At 40.4% G+C, this 12,721-nt stretch overlaps 1 protein-coding gene across 1 annotated transcript in view; it reads right to left on the reverse strand.

Moving 5' to 3' along the window:
* LOC141080666 (amine oxidase [flavin-containing]-like) overlaps nucleotides 1–12,419 on the reverse strand; it is a 199,355-nt gene extending 186,936 nt beyond the window's left edge. The window contains exon 1 of the mRNA XM_073566054.1: nucleotides 12,128–12,419. Within this exon, the coding sequence (XP_073422155.1) occupies nucleotides 12,128–12,173 (46 nt within the window). The 5' untranslated portion in view covers nucleotides 12,174–12,419. The remainder of the gene's footprint in view (nucleotides 1–12,127) is intronic.
* Nucleotides 12,420–12,721: the final 302 nt, after the last annotated feature.

The following is a 12,721-nucleotide window of genomic DNA, read 5'->3' on the forward strand; positions in this document are numbered from 1 at the left end:
AGTGCTTTGGCCTTGTGACAACACCTCCACATTTAGTGCTGGTGGTGTGCGTAACGGTGGTGGTGGTCTTATAGTGGGGGAAGCAATGGAGTGTTGCTGGCTAATTTCAGTCGGAGCAAGTGCACATGTGCTACCTGAGGTTTTGTAGTCCGTCCACGCTTGCAAGTGCATGTTGATTAAATGTCTAAGCATGCAACTGGTATTCAAATTTCTGAGTTGTTTACCTCGGCTAAAGGTCCTTCCGCACTTCTTACAGGTAACCTTTGCCTCATCAGTAGGATTTTTGACAAAGAAGTGCCACACTGCACGCTTCCTACTATGGTATACATTTTCTGGCCTTGCACGCTGTGCTAAGTTGACCGTCTGGCCAAGCTGTCCTGCAACTCTTTTAGTTTTTGTTCCACATTTTTGGACAGCTACGGGCCTGGCAGATAACCGCTGCTGCGATGTCAATGCCTGCTGCAGATCCTTCTCCTTATCTGAACTATTGCCAGCGCCACCCTCCTCCCCCAATGGATGCCAAACCGGGTCAAGAACTGGGTCTTCCATCACCTCCTCTTCAAAGTCATCTGCACCTTCCTCTTTACCTTCCTCTGTGTCACCGTGTAAGGTGGTATAGTATGCGGGAAGGGGCACCTGAGTTTCATCAGGGTCAGATTCTGGCTCAATAGACTGCAAGGGCAATGTAGTGCTCTGGGTCGATGTACCAGCAGAATCATCTAGCAGTGGCTGTGCATGACTGCACTTCATGTCAGATTCCTCTTGGACTGAGGAATTCTGGATTTGACTGGATAACCCAGGCATGGTATGTGAAAAGAGCTCCATAGAGTAATCTGAAGTGTGGGCTGCTGCATCCTTAACTTTTGGTGGTGGTGAAGGACACAAGGAAAGGTGTTTTTCCTGACCAGAACCCTGCACTGACGACGCCGTGCTTGCAGGTTTCGAACGTTCAGAAGAGGAGGCAATAGAGCTGGTGGCTGTTTCGTCAATGTACGCCAAAACCTGTTCCTGATGCTCCGGTTTTAAAAGCGGTTTTCCTACTCCAAGAAAAGGCAACCTTACAGGCCTTCTTGGGTCAGATGATAACGCAGGCTCAACACCTCCTGCCTTAGCTGCTATTGTGCTTTTGCCAGAACCAGCCGATGCAGCACCACCATCGTTATCAGCTGTGCCTCCCTGCCCACATCCGTGGCCTCTTCCACCATAATTCCTCATGTTTGGGAAAATGTACCAAAACATTTTGTTAGTCACAGACGCTCTCACAGTATGTATTGGACCGTAATCCAGCAAGCAGATATACGGAACTATATCAGAAGTGTACAGCTTTATACGTTTTTTGTGTAACTAACAATCTCCGTATATGTATTTGTGGAGTGTCACACACACACACTGACTCTGTATAGATGTGACTGTAATGCGAATGGCAGATATACAATACTGTTTGAGGATCGGCATCTCTATACGGTGTGTGTATGGAAAATTGTCAATCTCCGTCTATTTATATAGGGACTGACACACGCTGTCGCTGTCTAGTTTTGACCATTATCAAACAGCAGATATACGAAACTGTTTGAAAAGTGGACAGCACTCTAAGGTGTAGTTCTGGAAAAACGGAAAAAACTCCTTGGCTTTTTTTTCCAGAGTCATACACAGATAGCTTCTATTTGTCCGTGATACAAGGCGGTACACAGTAGTGTGTGAGGAGCGTACACTGCTATACAGTGTCTGTATGGAAAATTGTCAATCTCCGTCTATTTGTATAGGGACTGACACGCTGTCTCTGTCTAGTTTTGACCGTCATCAAACAGCAGAAATACGAAACTGTTTGAATAGCGGACAGCACTCTAAGGTGTAGGTCTGGAAAAATGGAAAAACTCCTTGGCTTTTTCTTCCAGAGTCAAACCCAGATAGCTTCTATTTGTCCGTGATACCAGCCGGTACACGGTAGTGTGTGAGGAGTGTACACCGCTATACGGTGTGTGAAAAAATGAACACTCAGTAACTCACCAGGACAAAAAAATAAAAGTTGGAGTGCTTTGAAAAAAGTAGTTTGAACAGCAGTGTGCACACAGCAATGCAGCTAGCAGGTAGCCTTAAAAAACAGCCTAATCACCACCATCGCTGCTGCACACAACAAAAATCCTCCCCTTTCACTGCACAGTAACTGCACAGTGAAAAGCTCTATCAGCAGAAGCAGTTTTTTTTTCTTCTTCCCTGCCTAATGCTCTCCCTGTTCAGAATCAGCAGCAGCACCTCTCCCTATTCTAAGATCGGCAGAAGTAAGATGGCGGTCGGCGGTCACAGCCTTTTATACCCACTGTGACGCCACACAAAGCTAGCCAATCACTTCAATGCCCTTCTCTAAGATGGTGGTGGCTGCTGCCCATGTCATCACGCTGCCCACAGTGTGCATCCTCCATCATTGGCTGAGAAAAGGCGCTGGAAGCATTATCTGAAACGCGACTTTGGCGCTCTGATCGGCGACCTCATGGCCGACCTCATGCTATGGTTGTGTTTCGATCGGCGAAACCCGAATTTAGCTAAAGTCGTCTATTTTTGAATTTGACCGACCCGTTTCGCTCAACTCTAATGGAGAGCCTTTAAACATGTGACCTTCAACTTCCTTGGCAACAGCAGGGCACTGAACTTTGAACAACTTGTGGACAACATGTTCACAGCATATCATTTGAAGAAATGCAATATGTCACTAAAAATGCATTTTCTACATTCTCACTTGGACTTTTTCCCAGCCAAACTTGGTGCCGTTAGTGATGAACACGGTGAAAGATTTCACCAAGACATTGCGCTGATGGAGAAAAGGTACCAGGGAAAGTGGAGTACGTCAACGCTGGCTGACTATTGCTGGAATCTTATTCGAGAAGCATCTGACACGGATTATAAACGAAAGTCGTCTGCAAAACACTTTTGAGCAATTGCTTTTGCTACTGACATCGATGCACATGTATGTAGTGTCTCGGATATCATAGTGTAGGCTATAAACTGTTGTTTCTTAACCACTTACTGCCAGCTGATGGAAGAGTACGCCAGCTGGCAGCATCCCCAACTTTGAGGTGGGCTCCGGCACTGAGATCACCTCCAAGCCATGACATGTCAGCTGGTTTTAATCGCTGACATGTGCCTTCAATAGGCGCGATCGGAATCACGATCTGCCCGCGCCTATTAAGTATTTAAATGCCGCTGTCAAACTCTGACAGCAGCATTCAAATGCACTTCCGGATGCCGGTATGGAAATACGCGCAGCGACGACCCCATGATCACATGATCGGGGGTCATCGCTGCGTTGCCATCACAACCAGAGGTCTCCTCGAGACCTCTTTGGTTGTTGATGGCAGATTGCTATGAGCACCATCCTGTGGTCGGTGCTCATAGCAAGCCTGTAATTCTGTTGCGTAGAGGTGATCTGAGCATCACTTCTATGTAGCAGAGGTGATTGTGCTATGGCAGCTTCTAGCAGAGGCTATTGAAGCATGCCAAAAGTAAAAAAAAAGTGTTTAAAAATATAAAAAAATAAATAAATAAAAGTTCAAATCACCCCCCTTTCACCGCAATCAAAATAAAACAATAAAAAAAAAATCAAACCTACATATATTTGGTATCGCCTGGTACAGAATCGCCCAATCTATCAATCAAAAAAAGAAATTAACCTGATCGCTAAATGGCGTAGCGATAAAAAAAAATCAAAACGCCAGAATTAAGCTTTTTTGGTTGCCACGACATTGCATTAAAATGCAATAACGGGCAACCAAAATAACGTATCTGCACAAAAATGGTATAATTAAAAACATCAGCTCGGCACACAAAAAATAAGTCCTCAACCCAACCCGAGATCACAAAAAATGGAGACACTACAGGTCTTGGAAAATTGCGCTTTTTTTTAGCAAACTTTGGATTTTTTTCACCATTAAATAAAAGAGAGCCTAGACATGTTTGGTGTCTATGAACTCGTAATGACCTGGAGAATCATAATGGCAGGTCAGTTTTAGCATTTAGTGAACCTAGCAAAAAAGCCAAGCAAAAAACAAGTGTGAGATTGCACTTTTCTTGCAATTTCACCGCACTTGGAATGTTTTTCCAGTTTTCGAGTACACGACACGGAAAAAACCAATAGTGTCGTTCAAAAGTACAACTCGTTCCGCAAAAAAATAAGCCCTCATACGGCCATATTGACGGAAAGATAAAAAAGTTATGGCTCTGGAAAGAAAGGGGGCGAAAAACGAAAGTGAAAAATCAAAAAAAGCTCCAGTCATAAAGGGGTTAAAAACATTAGGCAATACAGACTTTTGGAGCACATATTCATGTTCAGCATATCAAAATCTATAAGATACAAAAAAAATTTCTCAGGGTACAAGAACTTCCCTGAAATTTTTTTGCGCAGTGTAATTGGCATTTAAAGAAATAAGGTTTCATAGTTTTTTTTAAGTTTGAAGGTAGACTTAAGTCCATTGAGTTCAACCTATAGCCTAATATATTGATCCAGTGAGGCAGACATCAATATCTCCATATTAGGGGAAAAATTCCTTCCTGACTCTACATACAGCAATCAGACTAGTACATAGGATCAATGCCCCATCACAGAATGTTGTACCCCTAACCTGTAATATTAGATTTTTCAAGAAAGGTATCCAGGTCCTTCTTGAATTTTAGCAATGAATCAACCATTACAACATCATGTGGCAGAGAGTTCCATAATTTCACAGTTCTAACAGTAAAGAATGTGTCTGCGATTATGATTAAATCCTCTTTCCTCTAGACGTTGAGGATGCCCCGTGTCAGCGTTGCAGGCCTAGGTGTAAAAATATCATTACAAAGATCTCTGTAGCGTAGCCTCATATATTTGTACATTGTAATAAGATCGCTCCTAAGCCCATTTTTTCCAAACTAAATAAACCCAAGTTGTCTTGGCATTGTAGTCCACCAGTGCCCTTAATAACCTTGGTCGCTCTTCTCTGCACCCACAACTGTTCAGCTCATACCTTCTTATACACTGAAGACCAAAATTCTACACCATATTGTAGATGTGGCCGCACTAGTGACTTGTATAGAGGCAAAATTATGTTCTCATCATGAGCATCTATGCCTCTATTAATGCATTCCTTTATTTTATTAGCCTTGGCAGCAGCTACCTGGAACTGGCCAGTAAAGTTGTGCCGTCCACCCATGCGTCCAAGTATTAAAGCAGTTTGACATCTTAAATCTGTTTCATTGGAAAGTATTCCAATTCCAACCTAAGGTATTATTATCTGCAAGCATGGGCTTTGGTTAGATTATTACCAGGTTGCAGTTTCCAACATAGCAGGTGCACTGGAAAAGGGTTATAACTATTTAAATCAGCCTGTTATAGTTAAGATTTGCTTGTTTCCAAGTTATATTTGGGAATTAAAAACTTTTTATCGGCTGCACAATATGTAGATATAAGTACTTAAAGTTTTCTGTTTCAATAGTCATTGGTGCTTAGTGCCCAGCTCTCTCAATAGTCATTCTGTGCTTGGTAGATAGCATAGGTTATCTTCCACAATTTTTTAAACCACTAATTGTTCTTCAATGGTTCAAAAATGTTGGTGTGTTAAAGAGGTTGTCCACTACTTTTTGACTGATGACCTATCCTTAGGATAACCCATCAATGTCTGATCGGCCTGGGTCTGACACCCATCACCCGCATCGATCAGCTGTTATTGGTAACAGCAGCGGTAGGAGGAGGCTGGATGTACTCACTTGCGGAGCTGCTCTCTCTTCTGGTAGTGGCTGCCACGGGGTACTGTACATCCATCTCCTATTGATTTAAATAAGAGGTAAATGTGTAGTTCCAACCTCGATCTCTATCAGAAGACGGCCAGCCCCACTAGAGAGTACTTCTGGACGATGGCCGCCACCATCACTGATAACAGCTGATCAGTGGCGGTGTCGGGTGTTAACCTCAGCCCGATCAGACATTGAGGAGCAATCCTAAGGATAGATCATCAATCAATAAGTAGCGGACAACCTCTTTAACCCATTTTATTTATTTATTTACTTTTATTTAAATAGCTCTATGAGGGTGTGTGTTTTTGAGATGCAAGTATAATTTTTCAATGGCACTATTTGGAAGTACATTCAGCTTATTGATTAACTTTAATAACTGTTTCTGGTGGTCGATTGGGAAACAAAGCAATTCTAACACTAGTTTTTTCCTGTTTATTATGCAATGAAAAGACCATGTTAAATTTTATTTTGGGTTGGTCTAAATAGGGAAATGGGTCTGAATGGGGTGATAGGGGAAGCCATCTCCCTCTGTCAAATGCAGTACAGTAGATGCGACAGGCCCTACTATTGTGGTACACACGGGAACATTTTCTAGCATCTCACTAGGGTTATATTTACCCATCACATGATAACAAAGATTACATCTTATAGGAAAGTACTGGAAGCCTATGTAGTAAACTGTGTTATTCCTCCCAGAGGCATCCAGCACCAGTTTTAAAACTTGTTAGTGATGATAAATAGCAAAAAAAAAGTGGAAAAAATATTCAGCCTACCGTACATTAGTGTCCATATAGTCCATAAGTGGTCTGATGCCAGGAGATGTCCAGTGCGGTTCAACTGGCGCTCTAAATCCAAATCCAAAGGAAAAAAGAGGGGATCTCCAGCACCAAAATTAGTGAAAAAAGATAAAACTCACATTTATTAGGAAGGTTTTAAAATCATATTAATAAGCCACCATGACAGGCAAGGCTACCTTACGCGTTTCCTTAGTCATAGGTATATCTTATAAAAACTAGGAAGCTTAAATAAATGAATACATGAGGAGACTGCAGAGTGAACACCCAGTTTCAGGAAATTAATTAGCTCAGACCTGAGCAATTAATGCTGCTAAACAAAGGCTAACATATAAGTAAGAAATATATGTTTGCAGACATAAATAAATACAAGCAAAAACAGCAATAAACCATAAATCACAATAGACGTAAATAGATGAGTATTGCAAAAAAAAACAAAAAAAACCCATATTACATTATATATTGCAAATCTGATCTATAATTTAAACCTTTTGGTACACGAGCATCAAGAAGCAGGATCCATTTAGCCTCAGCTAATAATAGTGCAGCAAACCAATCACCACCTCGCTCCGCTCTGTTAATTCTCTCTATGCCCCTCACGGACAACGTATATAGATCACCTCCATGCACTTCTGAGAAGTGTTTTGATAAGCCAGAGCTAGGTCTTTTATTGCTATAGCGATCAGTAGTCTCCACAGGGGGAGAAGAAGAAAAATGTTCAGCTAATCGTTTCTTTAACTTACGTGATGTACAGCCAACATAATATTTGCTGCATGCTTGACAGCTAGCTTAATACACTACATAAGTTGTTGAACAATTTCTAAATGTTTTTATCTTATAAATTTTACCATTATTATCCAAAAACTCTTTATAATTAGCCATATATCTGCACAGATTACATCTGGAGGTACCACACCTAAATGAACCCAATGTGCTGAGCCACATATTACTGTTTCTAGGGGTGATATGCAAACTTGGTGATAGTAAATTGCCCAAATTTGTGGATTTTCTAGCTACAACGTTCACACCATTTGACAGAATTTCCTTCAGAATTGGATCCTGTTCCAACATATATTTAAGAAAAGCCTTTTTTATGTTAATAAAATCCAGACTATATGGATTAGAAAATGTAAGCTGATTTTTATCATCTAATCCTGGTTCATTATCCCTCAACAAATCTGATCTTGATTTTTTAGTAGCAATAAATAAAGCCCTCTTAAGAGATTTATTAGAGTACCCTCTCTGTTTCAATCTATCAAATATAACTCCACATTCTGAATGAAAGGAAATTTCAGTCGAACACAATTTATGTGCCCTCACAAATTCTCCAATAGGTAAATTGTGGATGGTATTAGCCGTGTGTGAACTAGTAGCATGTAATGTAGAATTACCGCTTGTAGATTTTCTATATAAAGCAGTGGTGATCAAACCTGTCTTATCATCTCCATGTAGAAAAACATCCAAAAAAGGAGAAGAATTTTTATGAATATCCACCTTGAGGCTATGTGCCCACGATGCGATTTTTAAGCGTTTTTGCCGCGATTTTCGGCGCGAAAACGTTTAAAAATCATGTACAGAACGCACCCCATGCATTCCTATGGCATTCCGCACATGCTGTGCTAATGCTGCGCTTTTTTCCACAGCGGAAACGCAGCATGATCATTCTTTTGTGCGGAATCACAAAGAATTGTCGCGATTCCGCACCCATAGGAATGCATGAGAATCACTTACTTCCCGCATGTGGCTATGCCCACCATGCGGGAAGTTAAGCGTCTCATGTGCGGTTGGTACCCACGGTGTGGAGGAGAGGAGACTGTCCTCCAGGCCCTGGGTACCATACCCCTGTAAAAAAAAGAATAAAAAATAAAAAATCGGGGTATATTTACCTTCCGACGTCCCGCACTGCATTCCCGGCCTAAGCGATCCCAGTAAAAAAACGCGCGATTTCTGGGAAGGAGTCCGGTTTTTAGTGTGCGTTTTAACACGCAGCGTGGGCACATAGCCTGAATTTCAAATTTAGGGGGTTATCATTCAGATATCTTTGAAAATCCACACAAGACATCTGTACATCGTGTTGTGAGTTAGTACGCCAGATAATCACCAAATCGTCTAAGTATCTGACGTACCAACAAATTTTGTCACAGAAAGGGTTAAATGACGAATGAATATAAGTCTCTTCCCACCATGATATATAATTTGCCAAAGATGGTGAAAAAGATGATCCCTGTCATGGTGGCTTATTAATATGATTTTAAAACCTTCCTAATAAATGTGAGTTTTATCTTTTTAATTTTGGTGCTGGAGACCCCCTTTTTTTTTTTCCTTTGGATTTGGAGTGATGATAAATGCAATATATCTACAATTTATGATGCAAATTGTCTGTTTAGATATGAGGAGGACTTGGACTCAAGGGCCACATATTGAAAGTAGCAATCCTAAAATTCAATATCAATTCTTTAATGAGCCTTGCCATGACTTAGGATAAAAGCCAAACCAGAATCTTAATTTACAGATATGTGTTGCCCTTCCTCAGTGCAAAGCATGAGATCTGATTTGGCAGTAATAAAGGCCTCTGACTGGAATCTAAGGGTTAATGGTTCTCCTTGTGGAGAGTGGTGTGTCTGATAGGTAAGGGTGATGAGACTTATAGGCTGTCCAATGCCCCATCTGGGAAATTGAATATACAAATTGACTCTTTAGCGACAATTTGCATATTTATTGCAACCCTCAATATTGAACCTTTAACAAAACAAGACTTGTTAAAGGGTTGATATTGACTTTTAGGGTTGCTACTACTAACAGGTGACACTATAGTTCAAGTCCTCTTCCTCTATGAAGAGACAATTAACATATTTAACTTTTCAGAGGAGCATTGAATGGCCTATAAGTCTCCTTATCCTAGCATTCAATAAAGTTAAGGAAAATACGTGTCAAACCTGCGCTGCTGAAAGATCCAGGATCTTATGTTAAGCTAGTTTTTTGTCCTGAAAAAAGGTCATGTGTGGCCTTGATATGTATTGACTGCCAAATCTGTTCAGAATAAACTATTTTAAAGAATTAAGCTGAAATCCTGGATCTTTCAGCACCGCAGGCTTGACACATATTTTCCTCCACTTGCTGAATCTGTTTCTGATCCATGGACCCATATTCTGCTGTAGCCGATTTAAGTTGTTGTCCATGTAGCTATTTTGCAACCCCATCGGGTGAGTTAGCACCCCATTGGTTTTTCACTGTTTTTACCAGTTAAGACCCTATTGTGCTTGTGTTTGCTCCCCAGTTTTCTACGCTACTTATCTTGGCATGTCACTCTCTAGAAGGAGAAATGTTACTCCATAGATCTACAATTTACAGTGGCATCCAAACCTTCCATTGAATGTGAAGGGTGGAAAATCCTTGCAAGGTATAGCTCTAATGGAAGTGTGAATAGTGATGTGAACAGAACTATGCGTCTGTTAAATTACATTAATCATATGTATGATTTTTTTTTATAGTTTGAGGGTTTCCCTATGAAAATTTGGCCTATAGGAAACCATTTGATATCTTCAATGAAAACATAAAGAAATAGTTTAAAGTGAACCCGTTATTTGCTTCATGGTGCCCAAACCGCTGGCAGCATGAATTTCAGTCTGATATATTATTCTCTTAAATGGCAGAGAACAGAGAGAAAATATTCTTTGAAGAGCTGACCTGGGACAATAGTTGGAGACCATATTAATCCAGCTCCAACTTCAGACAGCTTTTTCCATCATTGCTGCAAATGATTGACAGGTCTCTTCATCTTGTGTGCATAGACACCTGTCAATCACCTCTATATGAATCAGTCTTGCATATGCAGCATCAGAAGTGCAGTGAGACTGAATCTGGCAAGGATCATAAGCTATCCACCTATTTTGCAACATTTTGAGAATAACCCTTTAACACTCATGCACTTAACAAAAAAATGTCAAACTCGCCAATTTTCGGTAGAGCCAACCAACCATTAAATGTGTATGGGAGCCTTCAAACTCTCTGGGGAGAGAAAGATCAGGTGTAATATATAGAATTATATACAACAATCCTTAAATTCTCCCAAGAGATCAGCTGCTTGTAGAAGTGTCTGGCAGCGGCCTTCTCTACTCTCCCAACTGAAACCACATATACTCTCAATTGAACTGATTATGAATGTTTATGGAAAAAGCAGTGGATATAGCTAAATTGTATGGGTACATTAATTCCAAAACTTTTGTAGACATTCATCAAGCACTTTATGCCAAGCTTCTGGAATATAAAAATCACCATTTATTGCACAACACGTAGTTGTTCCAAAAAAAATGTGAATTTTTGTGTTTTTATGCTGGCCCAACCACTTTTCTAAGAAAATGGCCAAGGCATAATGGGAGGGGTGTGGCCAACAAAGGCCCAACATATTTGTTATAATTTATGCTACAGTTTGATGTTAATCATAGTAGAAATATATTCCAGCTCATAATTGCCATAGATTTTGGCTTATGACTGAGCAAAGGTGAGAAATTTTTTTCTTTAGAACTTGTGCATCTGAATAAATTTGGCACAAATTACGGTACTTAAGAGGATAAGAAAAGTCAGTCTTGAAGGTTCGTCTTTACCCTTTATATTGAAAAAATGTGAATTAATTTAATTGTGTTTTTCCAACAAACATACCTTGGACATCAAAAACAAAGTTTAACAAGGGTTTAAAAAACAAAATCTAACCATACATTTCATTCTGCTTATTTCCTCTGAACACAAAGAAAGATCGTACACGTGAAAATCCAACAGCCATATCTTTTCTTTCCCCCCCAAATCTGCTGCCAGGGGTCACCCATTAAACAGTTGGTGGGACCTGCAGGTTTGGCTGATATTTCCTCTAATGTGTATGGCTACTTTTAAGAACAGCAGTGCATCTTCCAGCACTGATCTCTTAGGCGTGACTCCACCCTATCAGAAAGCTAATCATACCTATAGAAAGCTACCTACAACTTGTTGCTACATACAGAATGTTTTGTACCTATTCTATTCCTCAACTTAGTTCTTTTGGACCCATTCTTGTCCCTATTGTAAGCTTACCATATTTTAACCATATCTCATTATTCACAATCGCGAGGCCCAATGCTGTTGAATTACTACATTGTGATCTGCCTCCACAAATCTCACCGATACAGATTACAAAATGATCTTGTTAAACTGTGGTATTACATTTCTAGACATCTGCGATAATCATTGTAGCACCGACAATCCTGAATAATGAATAGTGGCACCTTCTTTAAAATCCCATGTATCGCAAATGAACAATAATCTCACTACTCTGATGTTCTTTGTCAGGTTGAGCCCTGCAGCCTAGACGGATTACAAAGATAGTTTCTACAGGATCACAGTGGATTAAGCAATGTGTAAAGAAAAGAAAAGCTCGGCATTTGAATTGACAACAGAGGAATATTTACAATGCATCTTCATCGTGGATCTCTATTTATAAGGGACCAACGAAGGCGATAGTGCTAAAGTTGGTCTGACAAGTGACACAACGTATTCAATCAAAATATTACGTTGATACAAGGTGAAGTGTGTCCGTTACGCACCTGAAATGCCTGCTCCAATGACGACCACGTCGTATTTGTTGCTCATGTTGCAAATTGTTATTTTCTACCGGATCTGATTCTTCTATTCCTTTGCAGCTATACTAATGCTAAGGGTGAGTGAAGCTGGCAAGGATCTCCCCCTGACAGCTGTAAGCAGCTCTGTCTTCCAGGAGGTGGTTTTATTCTTATCAGTGTGTCTCCTCTGGACTCCTCCTTCTCCCTGAATGATGGAGAAACTGAAATGATCCTCTTAGTATAAAAACCTGGAAGCTCCGAGCTCTTGTGCACAACAAAGATCATCCTGCTTAATGTGCAATCTATTCAGCTAATCAAATCTGTAGCCACAAACTCCCTCAAGTGGCGAAACCGAAATATATCACATCACAAAAAGACAGCAATAAAACAAGGTGATAAATCAGTGTGAGTTACCTGACAACCACAAAGTGCTATGGCAACTGAGAGGGAGACACAATTCTGATTAGATTAATAGATTATTGCAGTGCAATTAGCATAAAGATCAAAGACAAAAACATGTGTAAATCATTTTGCATTGACCAAATATGGTCTAAGCAGGCAATTTTTTAAAGGGAATCT

This window comes from Dendrobates tinctorius, unplaced genomic scaffold, assembly GCF_039654945.1.
Source record: "Dendrobates tinctorius isolate UK_male_01 unplaced genomic scaffold, ASM3965494v1 ptg000016l, whole genome shotgun sequence".
Taxonomy (NCBI): domain Eukaryota; kingdom Metazoa; phylum Chordata; class Amphibia; order Anura; family Dendrobatidae; genus Dendrobates; species Dendrobates tinctorius.